Source organism: Eucyclogobius newberryi, unplaced genomic scaffold (genome assembly GCF_026437365.1).
Source record: "Eucyclogobius newberryi isolate DKJ021-1_F unplaced genomic scaffold, fEucNew1.0.hap1 SCAF_5, whole genome shotgun sequence".
Taxonomy (NCBI): Eukaryota; Metazoa; Chordata; class Actinopteri; order Gobiiformes; family Gobiidae; genus Eucyclogobius; species Eucyclogobius newberryi.
In genome coordinates, this window is record NW_027316167.1 from 29,094,113 (window position 1) to 29,118,440 (window position 24,328).

General features: G+C 39.5%; 1 protein-coding gene across 1 annotated transcript in view; it reads right to left on the minus strand.

Moving 5' to 3' along the window:
• The window catches only part of itfg1 (integrin alpha FG-GAP repeat containing 1), a 131,125-nt gene that overhangs the window by 89,997 nt on the left and 16,800 nt on the right, over positions 1 to 24,328 (minus strand). Inside the window, exons 7-9 of the mRNA XM_072464665.1 lie at positions 22,438 to 22,487; positions 19,279 to 19,360; positions 9,817 to 9,917 (exon numbers count right to left, since the gene is read on the minus strand). Coding sequence (XP_072320766.1) covers positions 9,817 to 9,917; positions 19,279 to 19,360; positions 22,438 to 22,487 — 233 coding nt within the window. The remainder of the gene's footprint in view (positions 1 to 9,816; positions 9,918 to 19,278; positions 19,361 to 22,437; positions 22,488 to 24,328) is intronic.

Genomic DNA, 24,328 nt, shown 5'->3' on the forward strand with positions numbered 1-24,328 from the left:
ATTACTATGCATTTCGAATTGAGCTACAGGCAATGTTTGCACACATTGAGCATTTTTGCAAGTATGTTTACAAGTATCAATGAAGTTTTTAAAGTTTCAGCATCAGACATAACTTATTACTAGTTTTGCAAAATCAAGAGTTTGGTTGATCCCAAGAGTTGATCCCAGAGAGAAAGCAACATTATAGTCCAGTTACAGCGATTTAAGCGACTGTCTAATGGATCCAGGCAGTTTGAGCACTTTTCAAACTGTTCCATTAGTGCTCACTTTAAAGAATATAGTCCAAATCTCCCATCTCTTTTAGTGTGTGAAAGAGCCATCCAGTGCCACACAGATTAACACTTCTTTCACACTTTAATGCATTCCTCATTCTATTAACAGAATCACCATTGGAGGACCTTCAAGGGGAAATCTAAAACAGAAATATCCATACAAATATATTGAATGTATTGAAGATGTGTTTGTCTTAAGAACCTGACGCAATTAAAAAAACGACCAAAACATTATTTTGGTCGTTACCTATTTTAACAACAGATCATGTAAACCGTTAGCCTTTTCCGTCGCCACACAACGCTAAATGCCCAGTTTACAGCTCTCATTTATATACAAGAGTGTGAGCCCTGGGGCCAGATGCTGGCTGTTTAAACTATTCATGAATGTTAAACACAGCGAGCAGGTGCAGCAAAGAGTCACCAGAGACACGGCTGCCACTAATGACTCTTAATACCAGCAACATGTCTGGCAAAGTCAGCCACAGCCCATTACCAATTGACCCAAAATGTATCACACAAGCTTTTCTTTCATACCAGCTGTGCACTTTCAGTTGACACATGCAGGTACAGCTGTCCTTTCAAATGACTAACACGCACTGAAAATAATGCTTCAATGTAATGTATTGTAATCTTTATCAAACTCAAATTTGATAATTGCTGTGGTATTTTATTGGGCTAGTATGTAGTCATGTCAAAGTTACATTTAATGTCCAGCACATGTCCCCTACGAGGTAATGCTGGCACAAATATCAAACATCTGCACCAGGCTAACGTTAAAGAAGGAATTAGTTTTAGTGTGTCCTTCAATATTTGGGTCAAGTAGTAATTCCACCCATGCAACTGCCATGAAAGAGTCTGCTGCAAGAATTACAAAGACGCTAACATCATTTCTGTGGACCTGACTTGTACTAAAGGTTGGTTTGAATAATGTTCATTTATGGGACGCTTATATTGTAAATGGATAATAGTAATGCGTGGGGTGATTTAGGATTGACTGGTTTTAGTTATCTTTATTATTTATTTATTATATTAAAACACACAACCCAGCTGAGATTATTTATTGGTCCAAACATTTTTTCACTTGAGCTGGGTGTGACTAAAGTAGGGAAGCCATTTTCTATTTTTTTATGATTCTAAGTTAAACAACATTAAATCATTTACTGGCTAAATCATTTCAGTTTTCAAGCGGTTGCTGTTGTGCTCATAAGAATATATTCTACAAGTCACGATAATTGATTTTACACTGCATGAAAGTTACAGTGGGCAATGCATGCACAAAATATAGACATCCTTGGTGTTTCTGCAATACATCTAATTTAATTTGATATGACTATTGGATCAAAACTACAAACTGGCCTCTACTTCACACAGTGCCAGTTCAAAATGTTTTCTGGAACTGTGTAATTTCTGCCACATGGGTACGGTATATGCCTCCACTATCATTACTGTCACTCTGAGCGGACGAGGAAGCTGGAAATGGCTGCTGCATACTGGACCTGAGAGGCTGCTACCAGGCAATTTGTGGCCCGTGAACACAATGGCAGACATGGGTGAAATAACGTTACACTAGCACGCTCCCAAAGGTACCCAGTAAATTCTGCGTTTAAATGATTCCCGTCTAATTGTGGCCATTTTGTGCGAGGGAATTGTTTTCAGCTCCACAAGAGAAATAAATACACTTGTGAATAATCTTTGCGCTCGAGCCCTTTGGGTCCTGTGCTGCCCTGACATTCTCTCTCAGGACCAACTGAGCCCTTTGCTGCCCCCTGATTTATCAGGCAATCAGTGTGCAATATGCTTCCTCTTTTCTAGTGCTGATTAGGACAGAGAGAGAAAAAGGAAGAGGAATACCAAACATAAATAAGAAAACACTTTTTTTTATACATCTTACACGTTTTGTTGATATTTAAACTCATAGTTTAATTGTGGAAGATTCATTTGTTGACCTTGAGAGCCTTAACATGAAAAAACTAAATCATTGTCATTTTACTGACCTCTTGTAGCTATAGAGACTTTTGGTTGTGTATGTCGCAAAGAATCTACAGTATGTGTTTTTATTATTTTATTATTCTGTCTGTGAAAGGTGCTATACGTACGGTACTTACTAAATCTATATATCTATCTATTGCTATTATATACATATCTATAAATCTATATCAATCAATCAATCAATCAATCAATCAATCAATATCTATATATTTAGCTATAGCTATAGCTCTATCTATATATTTATATAGATGGATAAGATAGTGGGGATGGGAGAATTGTAACACTATGAGGATTTTAATACAAAGTCTTCATTAATGTTGCTGATGAGAGCCTTAAAACCAGTGCTTAAAGAAGGCGTAGAGTATGTGATAATTATCTATAACATGCATGGATGGATTTCTTTCATTCAAACATAACGTTGACATGGAGGGTTAACTGCCCCTTGACTTGCTGGGCCTTCTGACTGCAAGCTGCTGACCCCTCTATTAGCACTGACCAATCATATACTCCCTTTGAAGGTGAGTGACTGGCAAATAATCAGCACTAATGCATTGGTTTCGTCCGGCCCAGGCCTGCTGACCAAGGGTTAGGGTTAGGACCAAACAACAGGGCTACTAACAAAGGCTTTACTGATCATCTGATGACGGGAGCTGGTGAGTGTGACTTTAGTGTAATAACAGTGTTGTTGGCATGAGTTACAGAGCAGGGGTATAGGATTAGCCTAATGAGATAACAAGGAACAAACTGATGCCTCCATTACAGTCGTGTTCAGTTCCTGATGATGTGCATACACTCGTGCGCTTGTATCGATCAGCTGAAGTGTTGTGATGGGGAAATGTTGCGTGGAGACACTTGGTTTCGATCTAGTCTGACGCAAATGAAATGGTTTTAAGCATTAGAGCAGTAAGATCGTCAGTGTATTCAAGCTGTGGACAGTAATATAGTGAAATGTTTTAATGCAAACACTGGTTTTGCCAAAGTCCTGAAGGCACACTCACCACTGAAAATGAATAATACAATACTCTGATCACAAAGCTAATGCTACATGTAGGTAGGGATATCAAGCTTATTCGACAATCGTGATTATTCAGGTCACAATATAATCATAAGAACCCAAAAAATAATAAGCGTGACATATTTAGAAGCAAAATTAACTTAAAAAAATAGACCTATATATAAATAACTATCTGTTTAGCTGTTTTTGTACCATTTAATTGAATTGAGTCTTTCGGGAAATTTAGTTTCGTAAAGAAGGTCACAAAGATTTCACGGCTGTTTATCAGTAATAATGATGATGTTATGTTTGTTAGATTGTAATGTTTTTTCTCACAATAATCTTAACACTTAAATATTATATCATGGATTTTGCTATGGAGAATAAAAGCAGACCGTGTGCTTGTTAGTTTTAGGGCTGGCGAGTGATTTGCTTAAAATTATATGAACTACAAACTGCATTAATCATTCAAATTAAACTGCCACGATGAAAAAAAAACACATTATTCCTGGTTGTCGTTACCATGATATCAAACACACGTTCCTTGTCATTAAAATGACTATATGGTTTAGATTGTGGACTTGATATCACAAAGCACTTCAATAACGGCATCGGCTGAGACCAGGAGTCATTAATCAAACTAAAGGGGAGCAAATGTAAAGGAGGATGAAGCTGTTATTCCCGCGTGATTTGTCTTTATTGCTCCGAACCATTGTAAGGGGAATTCTATGAGCGCGGTGAAGTTATTAAAGCTTTTTTAATCCAATCGCAACTGCACAACGGGAAGACTCCTCAGATAAATCACGGACAAGCAGCTCCACCCCGTATGCCGGTGGAAGTTCTGACATTTAATCACTAAATATAGCTGAATATTTGAATAATGTCAAGTGTGTCTTTTTAGATTAAGCCGAGCCATAGCGTCCTCTTGTTAAAACGCCAACTGAGCGGCCAGATGAAGACGTTGCGTGGTTCAAATGTCAACATATTAACACCGAATTGGCCGTGTGTGTGTGTGTGTGTGTGTGTGTGTGTGTGTGTGCGTGTGCGTGTGCGGGTGCGGGTGCGGGTTTGTGGTAGGGGGGTTATGCCTGTGTGTTTGTGCAAAGATCTAAATGGCCCAGTTAATGGAGATGAAGACAATGATGAGATTGTAGCGAGCAAAGTAATCCGATATCGTGGGAGGAAGGCAGCTGCATACAAATGGCTTTTTATACAGGCGGCAAGGAGGAAACGGATATACAGCACATGCAGACGTTGTATTACATATGATACTACATGTGATGAGATGATGTTTGCCTTGGGAGCTGATTAAAGGGCATTGATTAAAAGTGTGCGACCAACACACTAAATTAGCTCATTTGTCGCAAGATTTGAAAACTTGTAAACTGAGGCTACGCAATATAAAAGATCCTCAATTGGACAGAAATCTACTGTATTTGAAATGAAAACATGAAAAAAAGACTGTGATTTAGTCTTGGTTTTGCCTCTTAAGTTATGGAGTTTGATAAAGCCATTTTTGTTTTAATACAACTGAAACGATTGTGTCAAAAAGTATTTCATACATTGCAATATTATTGTTTTCGTAGGTCCTAACAGCTATGTCACAATCATTTCCAATATTGTGCAGCCCTATTGTTAACACTGTACACAATAAGCAAAGCTAAGAATGTCGTCCTGACAAACTAAACCTAGCTCAAGATCTGGAGATGGTGCTCTTAGAATGCATGGCCAAAAAACAGCAAAATATTCGAAAGAAACACATTTGAGATTAGTTTGTTTTGAATATTGCATTTCCTACAAAACAAGCGAGTACAAAGTCAGAAAGGGAGAAAAACTCTGGCCTCTCTCGGATGATTTCAGGATAAAAAAAAAAAGGCACGCTATATCAGGCTCCCATTGATTCAAGTTGGCAAAGTGCGCTCCCGCTTCATTAGGCCAAGAAATTAAAATGTGGGCGGCCTGCGGTGGAGGCAGAGGAGGCACTGAGGTTTTATATAGGCCAGCGTGGGGAGGTGCTGGACAGAACTGAGGCGGTGCGGAGAAAAACTGCGAGACGAGACGATAAAATTGCTAAACAGAATAAAGCAGAGCCATTAGAAAAAGTGTAATGGCTGTAATGCCCATCACGTTGAATGCGGCACCCAGAGACGGCAGGGGAGTCATACAGAGGAGAGCCATGAATACAGGAAATAATTGTACGCAACTATTGGTTTGATTTTCAGCCCGGATTGTGCTATGAAAGCGATGTAGATAATATACCATTTTACAAATACTGGCAGGAAATGTAATCCATAACAGCAATGATAACTCGAGTGCACTACATCTGTAAATTCAACTGTACATTTTGTGCAGTAAGCCAATTTTTATTTTCATCCTACAGCAGATTTAAATTTATTTTTGATTGTATATAGGTTGTTTTACCATTGTTCATCGTTTTATGTTGCACTGAATCACCAAAGCAAGTTCCTATGTTTGTGAATTCTGTTCATTAGCAATGGCAATAAACTTTTCTGATTCTGAAGTGCTATTAAATACAAATTGTGCTTTCCCCCCAGCTATTTAGTGTCATACATCATACATTTTATTTTACTCGTGTGGGCGTGTCAAATGAAGCCTTGAAATAAACAGTGTCAGTCAAACGCCCCTTCTAAAAATAACTATGAACATTAACTACCTACAATACTACACAAGTGATGTCCACAATGTAATAGCTAGCCCCAGAGAATATGCTTTACATATTGGCGACACCGTGTGAGGAGGAAACAAGACTAATATACTACACTATAATTAATTCTTAGTTAGTTTTGCACAATTGTGCTGTTCATACTGTATATTTTGTATTAAGACAAAGTTTGTTTAATTTCTATTACTTTCTTTTAAGCATGACTTTTATTTTACCATTTGTACTCATTGCTTTATGTTGCATCTCGCATATCGCAGAAGCACATTAGTTAATGGTGTGACTATGGCAATAATAAACTTAAACTGATTCTGAATCATTTTTATTTATTTGATATGGACATACAAATTACACTGGACATCCATATGCATGGTTTAAAAAGTTTTTCAAACCTGTCCATAGGAGGCTTTTGAATTCAATTAAATATATATATATAAAAAAGATAAATTACCAAAGATATAATCAAACAAAACCATACTTAACAATAATCAGGATTCAAGAGTCAAGAAATTAGTGCTACAAGAATTGATGTATCAAGAACGATAAAATATAATGTCTGGGTTGGTCTTAATATGCTTGATGAGCTTATTGGCAAATAGTCAACATAAAATTGTGGCCATCAATATACTGTATGTGGCTATGTCTGCTCGCACAGCACAACTGTGCATAATAAAAATGCATTCATAAAATATTTATGGAACACTATTAGTAATGAACATTAAGGGCAGCCATAAATTTCAACTGGATAATATTTTTGATATAGCTGCGACAAGTGTTGTTCTGATCTATCAGAGTATCTACTTGAATTGTGTCAAGTTATTCCACTAGTCCTTATCCAAAGCATTCGTGCACAGATTTTCATTAACACTAGGCTGCGGTTTCCCCCTGGACCAGTCATTGGAGCATGTGTTGACTGGGACCATGTGTCTTTGTCTCAACAGGAGGTTAGGGGACAGTGAAACCTGCTGTCTGTGTCACCTGTCTGACCATGATGGGCTGGCTGATGGCATCAGGCAGAGCAGGCAGGCTGGATCCCACTGTGTGCCCTTCTCCCGTCTCTGCACGCGTGCAGTGGGGGGTCCGGAGATAGTTTACACAACTGAAGCATTGTAGTAATGCACAACCACAATAAAAGGATTCAAACAGTGCAATTGTAAAGGAGTAAGATGTACCCTCCAGTAAAACATGGGGGGAAGAAGCTATCTGCCTTTAGTTTGATTTGTAATGCTAGTTTGGCATTTGTAAATTGCCAATTATTATCATCATAAGAAAGAACAGTGGACTTAAAGGCATTTTTGCAGTGGCCATGATGTTTGATCAACATTAGCAACCACAGAAGAATAAGAGTAAGCTTTCAAAGCTAATCAATTGTCTGTGTCTGTTCCTTCTGCCAAACTCCAGGTGATGTGGCCTATCGCCAACTGCTGTATTTGAGGTCAGCCCCCACTCATGTTAAATATATTGTCTCAGAATGATACATCAGCAAAGCATTAGTGGAACAGTAGCAGTAAAGACAAGACTTTCATATAAAATATACCGTAATCATGCTGGCATATGATGTTTACAGATGTATAACAGGCTACGTTCTATAGACTAAAAGCTAAAAGTTACACTAACATTAGTGTAATGCCAGTTCTAAGCAGAAGAGAGTGTTATAAGCGATGGGGGATAAATTATACAAATATTTAATAACAACTATAATAACTGTAAGCTTTTCCTCAGAGCTTAAGACTGAAGGAAAACCTTAAAGGCGCAATGGACGATTTTTCGGTGATTTGAGAACGCAGGCGGAAGTGCGCATGCGCACTCCCCCGTGCGGACTGATACAACACACAAGTGCGTTTGTTTATTAGCGCGACGGATCGCATCGCATCTCTCGTCTCCCGTAGATTTCCGTCTTCTTCTGAGTCAGCTCGAACAGTCTATCTCCGTCCTAATTTTGTCCCGTACACAGAGGGAACTATATTATGATAGATCAATGCGCTTAGACACGCGGAAACGTGGGACGAGCCACGCGCGGCTGCAGGTGAACGGTAGGTGCGTTTTATGATTGATACGTGGTAGGACTAATCGGCAGTCCACGCCACGAGGAAATAAGACTCAGATTTTGGCCAAAAAAATCGGCCATTCAACATTTAAAACTACATGCCAGCAACAGGACCAACTGGATATGTATAACCTTATTTCTATTCAATATGCAGTTATATTGCTCCTATTTTTAATATTTTATGTGGTTTGCGATGATATGAGCCGAAAATAGTACTGTTCATGCAAAAGTATGAGACATCCTCTAGCAACAGGTAAGTCACAGAGCCCTTTTTGTTTCCTCTGCAATTTAGCACTTTTCTTCCTTTTTTTCTTTGCTTTGAGTTTGTAAAGGGCGTGCAATTACGGCCTTTTACTTCAATATCCCAAAGCGCGGAAGAATTTCAGAGGCAAAAATGTGTGCCACAGTTAAAAAAGAAAACAAAAATAGAATCTGCAGGGTTATGAGAAGGGGAAGAAAAGGCCAACTACATTATTCTCGACGCCCCCCTGTGGATTCTTTTAAAATGGTGAACCGACGGCCTGAAGCGTGAAGACAGAACTGCGCGGTGACAACTTCGCGAGCAGAAATCTAAAATGGCAGTTTGGACACAGAGGGGGAGCCGGAGACCTCCACACCCACACCTCCTCCTCGGTGGGACTCCATGCGCACCTGCAGGCAGATCGTCATGACTTTGCCTAATTCGTCTCATAATGGGTCCATCACACCTTGTCACATCATATGGGGCTGGCCTATTATCGAGGTGATGGGGGCAAAAAACACCCAGGTCTCACATGTTTTTTCCTGCATTTATTCTTCCGTAATCTTTTTGTTTAAACCGAGAAAACCGAGAAAAAGACGCAGCATGTTTTCCCCCAGCCAAAGAAACCGCATTGCCTCATTAATTGTGCTGCCACGTACCGGATGTTTCATTATGATCCTGTAATCGATGATGTATTACAATCTTTAATTTAAATCCCATGTCATCGGCGGTGTTAGATACTCAGTTGCCAAGTGGTGAAGTAGGTACGGAGAATCATTGTACTGTATTATTATTTTTTGCCATATTTTGAGAACGATACATTACACATTTTAAGTTGTTAGCGATTGCCAGGTCTCGTCGAGCAGCTCCGCACCCTGACAGGCGGGTTGACTCCCTGTTCCTGCCTCTCTCCTCAATGACAGATAAGACTCAAACGCAAACGGCGCACACGAGACAACACGTGTTTGCTTCATCAATCATCAAGCGCCGAAGTCCTCCTCTCTGCACCTCCCTCCAACTCTGCTCCACGCTCTTCCTTCAATCGCTTTTCTTGGTGAAGGAAACAAAAGGGAGGCATGTCCACACGGACTTGTGTCTTTCAGTCCTCGTGCGATTGTGGGGGTGGACATGCAGATAAGCCTGTAATATTCCTATTTTAGAATGAAAACACTGAAAATGGCTCTTTGGTGACGGAGGGAGGATGAAACGAGAACAGGGCCTACAGCCAGATAGGAATCAGTAGAAATGAATCACACACGGTGGATGTAGGTGGATTTATGAGGGGAGTCTCTTTACAAGACCTGAAATTCCTCTGCACACAGATATTCAGCTCAAATTCTCAACTGCTGTGCTGCGTTTTTGAAGTGAGAATCCTGTTTGGTTTGAGCGTCGAAGTTAAACGTACTAAAAAGCACAAGGTTGTCCATTTTCCAGGAATTTTGTTAATTATTTTATGTCAACGGTTGTTAAGTCTTCAGGCATTCTCTAGTTTATGCACATTCTTATAACTTAGATAGGCCGGATAATGCATGATTCATCCTGTAGATTCTTAAAAAATATAAAACAATGCCTGGATTGAAATCTTCACCGTACCTCTGCCTTGTCCTGTCCGGTGGTGGTGAAGTAGATGGCGCTGTGCTGACAGGCTGTGTCCAAACAGACAGGCAGGAGGTGGTCCTGAGCGCCGTCTCCATCTGCCACACAATATAATGACACACAATAAAACGAGCAACAGAACTGGTCTGAAGCAGCGCTGCGTTATTGTGGTTTCTTCATCTCTTTGTGTTATGTGTTACGCCTCCAAAAGAAACAAAACGTGATCTCACCATGGATGCAGAAACTTGGATGCTTAGTTAAACCACAATTAAGTTATTTATCAGGGGCGTGTCTAGACTATTTTCGCTGGGGTGGGCCAATGGTGGCACCAACACTTATTCACACGTATTTAAGAATGATAGATATTTATGTCCATCTATTTTTTTCTGTCACAAATTGGTGCACATTTGAGTATTATTCAACCCACCTTTTTTCTATTTAGCCCCAGTATACAACATCGCCCTTGTGAGGTGGGTGGACAATATGATTTCAGTCACTCCCTGGAAATTGCCATTATCTATTGCGTAAAATATCAATATATTGTGGGCTTCAGCGTATCCTGTCTGCATATCAAACCAAAGAAAACGGTTCATCTCACTATGAAGCGTTTCTTGGGCTTTGTAGTTCTCATCAAATGAATTGCACTCAAAGAAATATTTTGCAAATTATTTTTAGTGTTTAAAACAAATGTTTGACTCATGTCACCACTTACATTTTGCAGGGCTATTTGTAAACAGACAAATACACTTGCTACCTAAAAGTTGTAAATGATCGGAAGAACTACAAGCCATATCACAAAAGCAGCACGACACAGATTGCATATTCCTGCCGTCGTTATAGGATACTGCCCAATATTTCGATCCGTCGTTAGGGTACCATTAACTGGGCTGACAGGATGATGTATTGCGGTGGAAGGTCGAAGTGATGACACAGGAATCGACAGTGAACCTACGCGCCGGGCCGCTTCCAGGGTTCGTAGCTTCTGAGCGCTGCTGAGCGGGACATGCGCGCCGCTCCCAAACAGATGTCGCACCATTTGGAAGGGGAAGTCAAAAGCCCTGATGATGAATGACAGAGCAGAACCGAGCATGGGAGGAGGAGAAGAAACTCAAACCAAGAGAAAACAAAAGAAAGAAAGAAAGAAGCATCTATTTTGATTCTATGCACTGCAACTGAACACATGAGGGCTGTTATTATGATGTCTATAGCTTATACTCATTTGCCCTTTCATGAAGTACATAGTAATTCACTAAACTTTGCGCCTCTGAAGTAACTTTATAATTTGGTGCATTATTCATTCACTCCTCTCCCCGGTTGAGGTGTCTTGCCCATGGACAAATCTAAATCCACTGCACCCCTGACGTTCCATTTATAGCATGCTAGTAAAACGGCCAGCCAATCTTTGGTTTTGTCATTTTTTAAAGGTGACGGATCAATTAGAACTGGACAAATGTTGTTTTGAAGATATGCAAAATTAAAACCATGAGCAAATGGGCTGTGATAACAAAAAAGTTGGTCCACAAAAAGAGTAAAAGGTGCCATTTCTGCATTTAAGCTGTTTTGGCACATTTCTGAAGGCCTGCCATAATATTGTCTGCGTTAAATATTATATTCAAATTGCTTTTTATCAACCATCCCTACACGTTTTTACAGTATATCAAATACGTAAGCTATTCTAATAAAAAACAGCTTGACAATTTTGTCTAGTTTTTACAATCAATCATGTCTCCATTCTCAGAGAATTGAAAAAAATAAAAATAAACTTTCAAGCCCAAAATTGTCGTTTGTCTTGACAAGCAATTCAATATTTTTTGTGACCACACAGCAGAAATGGGGTGTAGATGCGGTAATTATGTCCAAGTAAACAAGCAGAGGCATGTGAATAGTGCCGATTCGGAGTCTGTCATTTGTGAGCATGTTCCCGATCCCTTCTGTCAGTTCCTTGACATGCGAGCGCCGTCTCCCTCTGTGCCACCTGTCCCTTCTTTCATGGGCGCTCGCTTTCATCCATCTATTCATCTGTCTGGCTTTTGTTTGGGCAAAGCTCGTCCTCACGCTGACAGTTTTCCCTTGAAACACCTCTTAGGAAGTCCACCACAACCGTCCCGCGGTGTACAGTAGTGGAACGCTTTCTTCAACCGGTGATGCAAGAAGCGAAGGAGGCGGATCACTAAAAGCTAAAGAATTGTCAAAACAATAACCATTTTTATTGTATCATTATATCACTGATGATGAAATAGTCAGTTAATTAATTGCCAACTATAGATGGAACAACATACTAAGCTTGTTGCAAGGTGATAAGGTAAGAATTGAGGTATAAAAAGATGATTCTCGTTCAAATTTTAAATGTATATAGAGGTGGGAATCACATTGCGAGCATAAAAAGGCAATGCTGTAAAGTAAAAAAAGCACAGAAAATAGAGAGGACCACAGAATACAGAAGAGAAATCTGCTTCATAATTTCTTGGCACTTCTGCATTCTGTTACATTGGTATTCAGAATATCACACAGCACCAATAACAATGCAAATCACAAAATGCATACGGTGAGACACTTCTAGGAGCCTCATTACAAAAACTATGATGTGCTTTGTGGATACCGATGTGCATAAAGAAGGTACTGCGGAATAGGAAAGCGCATACTTTAAAATGATTACTTACGAATTCATTAATACCAATTGTTTACGAGCAAAAATATTATTTGGGTTTATTAAAGCGATACTGTTTCTAATGAATGAAAAGATAAAGTAGAGTATTAGCATGCTGATCTACGTGGGTGGGTCCCTACTCCTAAAATATAATTACAGTTCTGCACTTATTGGAGCACAAAACCTGTTCCTTCCATCAATAAAGGACACTTTTGTGTGAGATGTTCTCTGTAATTTGCATCAGATTGCATATTAATATGTGCAAATTCCTATTTCAACTTGCAGCGAGTGGTAAACCCTGGGGAATGGCTCATTTGCATGGAAATATTTCTAATTGTAGAGTATAAAAAAATGCAGTTTGAGGATTACCTTTTTAAAAATTGTTTGGGTTGAATAACTAGTATAATACATTTGTCAGGGGAATAAAATAACATTTGAGAATAAAAAAAGTCAATTAGAATGCACCTTTTATCTCTCTGGTGGAATATACATTTACATACATTAGAATATATCTTTATATACATTTAAATTTGGAAAACTAGCCATTCAAATCAAACAACTCAACAACACGTATTCTGGGTTTCTATAATAATTACAGATATTAATCACTAAACTAATGTGAAAACGGCATTATCTATTATATCTAAAAGCTACAATTAATACTAAAAGCTTGACCCCAGATTATAGATTGGTGGTAATATCTAGTGCGTATGATCTGTGGGGAATGCATTTAATGGGATACGTTTCAAACCCACGGGTCAATTGTGAGTGAGTGGGACTGTCATGCTACATATACATTTCCCACCTGTCTGTTTCCCGTCTTACATACCATAATAGAAGAAAAAATCACCCGAACAAACACAAATTAAAGCAATTATGGTGTCGTGTTGGCATGCAATCTTGGACATTTAGCATGATGACAGATTTTCAGTTTTGAAACATCACTTCGACACACACACTCCTGTCTTTATGTTTGTGAGCGTCTGGTCAAACCCAGCAGCCACCCTCTAATGTATCCGCGGAGAGCAGAGCTGACATACTCCGCTGAGGGACTTCGTTGTGCTTTACCTAATGATGAATTATGCATTGGCCGCTGTCACTTTGAAAAATGCAATTACCTCAGTGATAAGGCAGATGGGCCTGTTTTGTCTGGCGTATGCTGTGCATCTATTAAGGGCTTGGCGCTGGAAGGAGAACGGCGAAAAAACAAACATGACTGTGGGTGGACGCGTTAGCATTTGCGTCTGTGAGCTTACACGGAGTCACAAATACAGGCCTGAACCTCTGCCCCACTGCGAGCACTGAGGCAGCCCCTAACACGCATTGTAACAGAGAGAAAAACAAAAACAACAGTGTTGTTGGACGTAGTCATGATTTAGATGCAAATAAGACGGGTCAAAAACTATTCGTCCTGCAATGTCAGAATTCTGAATCTAAATAACGAATTCATACAGAAAAATAAGGGGGTCTGTCAGAACAGGGTCACTGGTGTATTATGACAATGACTTAAAGCACAATTGAATTTAAATGACAACTTATCACACAAAGTACAGAAAAAGTAAGTTTTTGCTGAACATTTTTATAATTTTTAACCCAGTTTAGCCATTTTTATGGTTTAAAATAACTCCTGATAGAAAATGACAACATCACACTAACAAAGTCCCATAACTGTATTGAAAACTGGGGAAAAGCTTGTCTAATGCATTAGTTATTATTTGCCAAACTGAAATCCATGACAATAACTTAATTTAGTTGAATAAATGTGTAAAAAGGTAGAACTCAGTGCTATTTTCTACACTTAAAACAACAAAACAAAAAATCTTTTCATCAAATACTGCATCTTGACCGGTTTAAAACTAAGATCAATATTTACCACAAGTGCTATCCCAATATAAGTAATAATATATGTCTCATTTAAGTGTAATGTGACCTCTGAAAAGCATACCAACTTCATGATATTTTTAATAGAATTTTTGTCCAACATGTCAGTTTGATTAAATGCATAAAATACTCATCTTGTAACTAGTCATTTACTTCTTTGCTACAAACAGTACTTCAGCTCTTTCTATTGCGCAATAAATACTCGGCATTACATGAATGTGTGATATTTCTCCACCAAACACTGAGCGCTTCAAGCTGAAAACCTCTGCATGATCGCGATGTGTTACAATATTTAAAGGGTTCTGACCTATAGATTTTCTCTCCATTTTTTGTATGCCTTGACACAGCCAATCTTCTGTGACTAATACTGAGCACTCCATTCAGGGCTATTGATTTCAGCAGCTCGCTCCCACGCATTCTCTCTCTCCATACTGTGTGGCCAGAATATTAAAGACACCCAATTTAATACCCCTAAAAAAACACTACGATATCAATGCATTTGAAGACTGCGACCCAATCTATCCATTCATTTAAGCGTGCAGGCAAAGGTCCTAAAGTTCTAACCAACCATCTAAACTGTGACGAAGGAAAAAAATCATGTTAAGTGGTTGGTAATTTCCAAAATAAGAATGACCTTTTACTCTGTCATAATGCAAGTGGACGACGGTCAAGAGGTGTAAAGTAGATAAAGAGGTGATAAAAAGACATTAAATCCTGCAAGACATTTCTTTTTGGCAGAGAATTAAATACGATCTTTATAGGCTACAATTCACAGCTAACAAGGCAACATCTTCCAAGCCCCAATTAGATTAGTAAAGTTTTATGTCAAGATAAGCAAGAGATTTAAAAAATAAAAAAAGGTTTAAGCCTCCCTAGAGGATTAAGTGAAAAGATGCCAAATGGGAGGCGACGTGGATTACTTGGCATGCGGGTATTTTGTCCACTCTCTTTTGGGTCAGCTGCTCTTTGACATTAAAAGGCACTGTATAGACCACTCTCTCAAGCCTCGTCACGGATTGCGTGACATCCGCGGGTGGTAAAAAAGATAGAAGAGTGCAAAGCTGCAAAAGCGTCCGATCGGCTGATACAGGTCGCTTTTTCTAATTTGAGGAAAAGAGGAGGAGGGCTGATTTACACTGTGCGTGCCATTATTTATGTCTCATGTGCTTCAGCTTTGGTCGTAAGTGTAAAAGCAATTTGTGTCCGCCTTTTTCGCATTATACATTTGGTGTTTAGTCCTGCTTTAGTCCTGCTTTAGTCCATCTTTAGTCCATCTTTAGTCCATCTTTAGTCCATCTTTAGTCCATCTTTAGTCCTGCTTTAGTCCTGCTTTAGTCCTGCTTTAGTCCTGCTTTAGTCTTGCTTTAGTCTTGCTTTAGTCCATCTTTAGTCCATCTTTAGTCCATCTTTAGTCCATCTTTAGTCCATCTTTAGTCCATCTTTAGTCCATCTTTAGTCCATCTTTAGTCCAGCTTTAGTCCAGCTTTAGTCCAGCTTTAGTCCTGCTTTAGTCCTGCTTTAGTCCTGCTTTAGTCCTGCTTTAGTCCAGCTTTAGTCCAGCTTTAGTCCAGCTTTAGTCCAGCTTTAGTCCAGCTTTAGACCTGATTTAGACCTGCTTTAGACCTGCTTTAGACCAGATTAGATTTGGTTTGTTTAGTCTTGGTTTAACCCTGGTCTTGTCCTTGGTCTGCTTTGCACTAGTCAAGTCAGTTTTCTGGTAAACACTGGGTTTGCCTTGCCTTGGTTAAATTGAGCCACTGTGAGTCGTTTGTGGATCTCAAAGAGATAAAACATAACATTGTGGCTGAATTGAGGCCATTTCCAGCGTGTCATCCATTAATTTTCATTGGCTGCTGGGCTCCAGGTTCACAAAATCATCTTTATTACATGTTTGACTGACTGCTCCTGGGCTCTAGTCATATCTTTCTGCAGCGCTCGCGTTACAATTCAGATGCAGTCCAGGTGTAATAGCTCCACACCGAGAGTGAAGCAGCTGCAACGGTTTTCAACTAGAGATGACTGAAACTGACTAGGCGCGACTGAAAATCAGAGGAGAATCTGGTGAAAATGTGTCCGCAGCTCAAGATGAGGGAAACAGCTTTTTGCCACCCACTAAAAAAGAATGTGATGCCACTGAGAATGGTCTATATGATCTTAGAAATGTGAAAAACAGAAATGGTTAATTTGAACTGTTTGCAGCGGCCCATAGTTAATAGCCACATTCCAAACACATCCTCATTAACCACAGTGAGTTTATAACACTTGCCACAGTGGAGTTTGGACAACTAGCATGCACTTCCTGGTTCTCCGAGGATAAAACATTTTTATAACATTTTGAATCTTTCCTATGATGTGAATGTTGTGTTTAGTGCAATACAAGTCAGAAAAGCACTGTGCAGAACTGTGCAGAAAGTCGAATCATCATTAAACTAAAATGATGTACAGATTGCATATATGTACATTGAAGTTGATATACTTTTTAATGTGTATACTTACAAAATTGGAATAATAAAATAGATATGTAATAATAAAACTGAAATGAGTCAATTCTTGTAATTAGGCCCGAGCGCCACAAGCTGGCGAGAGGCCTATTAATCTCGTAAGGCCGTGCGAAGCACGGCTGCGAAAGTGCGCACGTAGTGCGCACGAAATCGAGCGCGAAGCGCTCGCCCACTTCCAAACACTCACTAACGCACTCCTCCACTCATGCACGCCCCGTGCATACTAATTAGTTGTAGGAAAATGGAACATTACCGTTGTAAACGGGCGAAGCCCGTGCAAAAGTTCGCACTAAACGAGCACTTTACATTGGGATGACGACCGCGAAGCGGTCGTCATCCCCATATAAAGCACTCATTTGCGCTAAGTAGCTCACGAATACGTTCCCCATCTCTTGCATGTTCCGTGCATATAAGCATGTAATGCAAAAATTGAACATTATTACTGTATAGAGGGCCAAAAACACAAAGTGGGCGGAGCCCACTCAAAATTATCGAAAGTACCCGTCAGTGACCAGGGACCCACACCATGAGGTAGGAAAGCGCGAGCGCTTTCCGAAAATGTATAGTTTATGATATTTGAAAAATGGGAAACATTGTTTTCGCATCGGAATATTATTCTTTCTTTCTTTCTTTCTTTCTTTCTTCTTCTTCTCGGGACCAACCCCCCTATTTTTCACCCAGTGAACATTGACGAAAAGTCACAAAAATTTGCACACCTCTAAAAATCGTGCCTCTCTACATTCTGGCTATTTCCCTTTTCTAAAATAAAAAAAATTGGCGCGTCAGCGCCACCAAATGTACCAAAAATGCATTGAGAGATGGGAAATGACCCAAAAAAAATCTGATCGTAGAATCATGAAATTTGGCGCAGAGGTAGATGGTGACAAGAGAAGTAAAAAATATTATTACGGCAACGCCGTCCCCCGAACCAAATGTCGGCCATATTGCTTCAAAAATGGCTAAACATGACTTCGGAGTCTTTCCAAACGTCGTACTTTTACGAACTCCTCCCAGGGCGTTGGCCCTAAAAAGCTGAAATTTGGTGAAAATGCTACTGAGGAGTGGGACATCAAAAGTTATCCAAATTACATTGATACCTCTCACGGTCTCTGTGCGGCGAAGCCGCAAACTGTAACTAAAATTTCAGAAATCTCCCATATTTAAAATTTCTGCCGTTTGCGCAGATAAAGTCCGAATTGCGTCAAATTAGAATCAGTTGTTAAACTCTTTGCCCTAAACCTACTTGAAGTGAAATAAATTCATTTGGCGCCACAGCGCCCCCTACAGATTTTATATGGAGGTTAAATGTTTAGTTTTGCGAAATTATATGAAATTTGACACACAACTCAATTTTAGCATCCCCATCAAAAAAGTCAATGAGACCCATGTCATAATTGTTATGGCGTTGCCGTAACGATGACCGAAACCTCCCATGTTATTCCAATGGGGCCAGAACATGTTTACACTTTAGACTTTCACAAACTCCTCCCAGGGCGTCAGCCCTATTAACCTGAAATTTGGTGAGACTCATCTTCAAGACCATCAAAAGTTATCCACATTTTCATTCAAAGAGTCACGGTGTCTGTGCGGCAAAGCCGCACATTTTGCCAAGAATTCAAAATAAAATTGCTTTTTGATGGTAAAACAAAGGGGAGAACATGTGACAGCGTCACAGATTCAGCAGTAGGCGTGATAAAAGGACAATTGGGGCGCGTTAGCGCCCCCTCCTCTTGCGGCGTGGCGGCGGTGTGGCGGCGGCGTGGCGAGGGCCGATCATTGCCGCTTGCGGCTATATTTATTATATTATTATCCAAGCCTGCATAAAAAGGTGTGTCCATGTATTATTTGTACCAGCTCTGACCATTCAATAAAAAAACTGTTTAATAAGAAAAAAAAAAGATAATTACAAATCCTGATATTGCTTATCCATTTGAGATGTTAACTACTTTCCTGACACCCTGATTGTGCTATAGGCTCTGCAGCTTGGAGATTAAATCACACAAGAGATTTGCAGGGGATAAATATAAAGCGGAGTGGAACAATGAGTACCTCTGGCCAAGATTATTTCGGAGGACAAAATGTTGAAAAAACAAAACTGGATGCTGTGACTGCGTGTGGCATTTTGCATTGCGGGAGGGTGTGTGTGAGATTAGCCTGCTGCCGGCCTGTGCACTGGGCACAAGCGTGTAGAGAACAAAAGTGAAAATTCAAAAGAGCAGCCAGTTCTATTTGGAAACCTTTGAAGCAGCGCGCCTTCAGCTGCAGAGGAAGCTTAGCCGACGCACGTGCCTCCTGACACAACAAGAATAATCTGGCCCAACAAAAGTCAAAGTGCTCTTCGAGTGGTTTTAGCGGATGTATTGAATTTGCACATGGATTTGTGGCTTTTTATAAACATAGGGGAAACTCTTTCTGCTAAGATATACTCACTGAAATCGATAAAAGATGACTGCCCGACACTGTCTGCCGTCTGTGGGGATTTCATGGTCTCTCCTTTGGTAAAGTTTCCATTCTGAAATGAAAACAAAAAAACAAATAAATCAGAAAAAATAATTAAAAATGCAAATCTACACAGGTAAATACAAATATTTCTTTATGTTCTGCCTGGTAAAATAAAGGTGAACTATTGGGCATGGAGTATATTATATTGGAAATGTTACAGATGCATACAAAAGATCACAACTAAAAGAGGCTAAATCAGATTAGTACTTTTTGCTCACAGATTTGTATTGAGATGTTATAGTGTGAGAACTGAGGTTGAACAGAACCTTCATTTTCCTGTAAGAATTCCATGTGTAGCAACGTGTGTATGAGCTTTTGAGATGTTGTAATGTGCACACAATATGCATACATTTTTAGGAGGTGCAGGTTTTAAAAGCCTGGGCACTATAGTAGACCAACAACTTTTCAACTAGAAACAAAAAGAAAGGCCGCAAATTGGTGAACTCCATTAAATATGATTAAGTATTCTTGCTCACAATAATGTTCAAGAGTTTGGCGTCTTTTTGAGAAAACACAATATAATTTGAGCACATTCTCGGGAGAAAACATGGCTAGCAAATATCAGTAAAGTCCATATGGCTGCGAGTGTGTTTGCAAGCGAAAGTTTTATTTGCATCTCTAGATTTATGAGAAGCATCACAGAAAAACAGTTCTATAAGTCTCCTCAGTGAACTAGAACAACAAATTTCATAATATACAGTATTAACACAACATAAATATTTGTAGTCGTTTCTTGTGGTTCTTTTTACGCCAAGTACCATCTAAGTAAATATAAAGCTTTACAAGTACCAACAAATATTTAAACCATCTATTTCATATCTAAACTGGAGAATAACTGTTTAAAATGTATCAAAATAAAATGTGGCATTAGGATTATTCAAGCGTGTCATTTAATTTCTATAAAAGATCCGATGCATTACAATAATATCTAGACATTTTCTACTAAACAACACAACAAACTTGAATACATTTACAGAAAGTACACGTAAACACTTTTAACTGGCAGTAGGCTCGTCTTTCGTAAACATGGCAGGCTTTGAAGCTGCTCTTTCTAAATGCGAGGAGGATTAACGCCCGTCAATGAGATCAAAACGCCTCGCTCGGGACGCCCCGCTCGCGTCCAGATTGTGTGCCGTCGGATAAGATCTGCCCACAGGAGATTGACTGGCGCAACATGTCATGATTAAAACCGACTAATGACAGAGTGACAGACGTTCATGCGGGTGTGAAGATGAAGGGATTAATGCTTATTATTCTTTCCTTCTGTTCCTGAGAGCATATGTGCGACAAACGCATCTGCAAACAGTCGCAGATAATGACTTTGTGTGTGTTAAGATTTGATTTACAAATGAGTATAAACAGAGTAGAACTCAGGGTGCTTTGGTGAGCTGGAAGTCTGGTGTGGATGAAGGAATGGACAGTGCAGTATTTAACATAAAAGTGTCTAAATTGACTAATATTACAGTCTGGTTCCAATAATTACTGCTTTTACACTGATAGAATACAGAGAGTCCATAATGTAAACAAATATTATTGACAAAAAAGTGTTCATTTTGTACACTGATGTGAAAGTGTCTATTAATCTCAATGATAAAACCATAGTTTGAAAATATTGAGGCTACAATGTAATGTGGGATAATGGTACTAAGAAACAATTTACAAAACAAGTAAATTAGTGTTAACATTTCAAACTTACCGTAATTTTGATACCAAGAAAAGGTCTAGATACTCAATATCAAAAAGTATTAGTATTATCCAAATATGTCCTGTTTATGTGATTGTGATGCTATTTCAGCTCTGCCGTGCCACAGGTTATCACAATTTAACAAAAGTCTCACTGTTAATTAATATCCCTTGCATATCAATAGAATCCTAACAGACAACTCTACAAAAATATATATTAAAATATTGCTTTCTCCAATCCTCAGTGCTTTGTGTTGAACAATAAAAAGACTATTGCTCGAGATTAATCAACACATGCCGTTTTGAGTTTCTATTAATCAAGTAGAGTTTTATTTAGGCTTTAAACCAATAAAAGGAACAGTTTAATCATGATAGATGCACAGGGGGCGCCGTAACAGATAGTCTTCTCAAGTGTAATCAGAGGAAAGTGTGTTGGAGTGAGCCGGTATGGAGTCAAAGCAAAGTGGAATAAAGAGAAAACGGGAAAAGCCTGTGCTCGATAGTCGTGGCATGGAACCGCAGATCGCCGTGACGATTAATGGCCTCAGCGTGCGGTTCCGGTGTGGGCATTTACATCACGTTCTGCTTTGGAGTAGACTTCTTTATTCATTCTTCAATAGATGCATTTAGGACCATTTGTTCAAAGCGGAGACAGAAAAGGTATTGAACTTTCTTTTCTTTTTTCTTTTTTTGGAAGAAATGCAAGGCTAGTTCTTTAAAAAAAGAGCTATATATAAAAAAAAAGTGCGTCACAACAAATCGATTAGCACCTTGTTGACGGAATTAAATGACACGAACACGAAACCTCCTTTGACAAATACGTTTATTCAATCTGTGGGATGGTTGTGAGCATCCGCTATCCTCTCTTGTACGGCGCTGATACCTCTGCCATCCGTCTTGTGCGGGTCAAAATAGTTTATTTACTGAATTCGTGGTCTTTTCGGCTCTTGCTTCATGTATTCTGTTCCTGGCGGATCTTTAGGAACAACCCCACAATCTCCTCCTACTCCCCCGCTCTGCCATTCCCTTTTGGTGATAAGATAGACTAGTGTTCGGATTCAGCGTCGGCCTGCGGAATTCCAACTAGAACCCTCGATGAAAAAAAAAAGAAAAGAAAAGCCCTGGTCTCTGCTGTGTCTCACTGCTTCTCGGAATATAAACTAGTCCTGCAGCACAAGAAACTATGGTGAGCGTCAAAGCTGGAGATTCTATAGAGATGACCCGATGACCTTGGTCTGTCTATTTTTTACAATGCAAACAATATACTGTATTGATTTAATGAAGGTGAAATGATAAAACTGCCATCTTTAGTGCAAAAGGCTAAATTCTATGTATTGTAAATGCTGTACAGTAATGGAAGAAATCACTATAGCTATTGAGTAGCTGTTAGAAAAGTTGATTTACCTTGCTGATCCAGGTCTCAAACGCCAACCCCTCAGTTGTCAGGAACAAATCTATAAAAAGAGAAAGATTGAAGGTTATTGACACAGTTTTACAGGTGTCAGTCGCTGGATGTGCCTGGAGCTGGATCTACAGACTCTAGGCACCACTCAGAGAAAGCTGGTTTAATTCATTTATTCAACCCTTATTTCAGCAGGCAAAACCTCAAGAACAAATTTACGAAACTTTAACACTTTGGTTAGCAGTACATTCCTCTGGATAATCATTATGCTGCTAGAGGTTCATCAAGGCATTTTAGAGAGAAAGTATTTTTCCACAATATCAATCATTTTGCATATAGCCTATATAAATGCAGTACTATGATATATAGTTACATCCATGCAGGGCATGCCTTCAAAAACAATGCATTTTACAGAAAAAGGTATTAGAGAAAAAATTGGGTTTCTCCCTAAGTCTTCCAATTTTCATTTCAGGCTTTACAATTTATGAAAGTATTTGTAGTTTGGCTTTACTTTTTTAACAACAAACACTTATAAAGTTAAGCACTGCAACAGAATAATGAGTTAGTAACGTAACATAATTTCACTCTGAAACTTTCTGGATATACTTGGATGAAGAAGCAACAGACTCTTCATAAATGCTAAGGAGATAATACAGTCTGGGTAGATTATGCACATGTGCATACGGATGTAGGGGGTAATTTGAGCAGTGTGTGTGTGTATGCTACCCCCAGTGGGTGGCATGCTGATGAGCTTTGTTAATCAGCCAATCAGGCCTCTTAAACAGGATCCAGCCTTGATTGGTGGATTAGGTGTGATGGCGTGTTTGTGAGGGGCCCGTGAAGATTGAGAGCATCTTATCTTGTAAACAAAAAACTTCCTCCTCTCTCTTTAAATTCACTTTCAAGAGTTCAGCTCACACACTACACACCTTTTTCATCCCGATCCAACAGAAAGCAGCCCAGGAGAACAGTTTTAGATTGAAGAAGTGAATTAAAACCCCCGTGCCCTTGGGCAACTCACTATACCTCCTCATGATGTCTCCATGGGCAGCTCGTGGCTCACCAAGGGTAACTTGCTATCCGATCTGTCCTGGGAGCTGACATTTTTAGACACACATGTCAGAGAGTAAGCACATGAAGGAAAGCCAATTCTCTGTGGAAAACAGAGTAATCAGGTAATCTCAAAGTGTTCCTCTGCAGATCATTGTCCTTCGCTCTGCGGACAGTGGCTCTTTCCTGATCCAATAAAAAGCTACAAGCAATATAAAGCAAACTGCAGCAGCTATCATTCCCTTTAACACTGTTTTAGTGTGTACAGATGATATACAAAATTCAATCCACACACATTCTATATACCATTGTCCTGCCCACTGCAGCATTAGATCTGTTCTATAATTTTGACCAGTCTATGGGGTGAGCTGCGGCCGGTACTGCAACAGTAATCCTGTTAAACCTGTATGGCTCATGTTGATCAATTGCAGTCATCCGTCACATAATCCCATCAAAACAAGAACACAGACGGGAAACAGTGGACTTTGTGACCTCTCCAAACACTGCCTTACTTTCACTTCAAATCTTGACAGTCCTTACCTACTACTGAAGTGACGCTGCAGCTACAAGCAAAGACATCGACAGAAAAGGCATAAATTAATAGTGCCGTCACCCTCCAGCGCGCAGGTAGATGCATATATAATAGAGGTGTACAAATGTGGCTGTGTAGAAAGGGGCTGCTTGCGTAACAGCACCAGGGATTCAAGACTAAGTGGTATGTCATGTAGTTGGATAATTAAAGACATGCATGCGCTGAAAAGATAGGTGGAATGGGAGGAAGAACGCAGTCCTGATTTTCTAGGTGAATGCACAGACTAAATCGCTTCTAAGAACCAGGTCGCT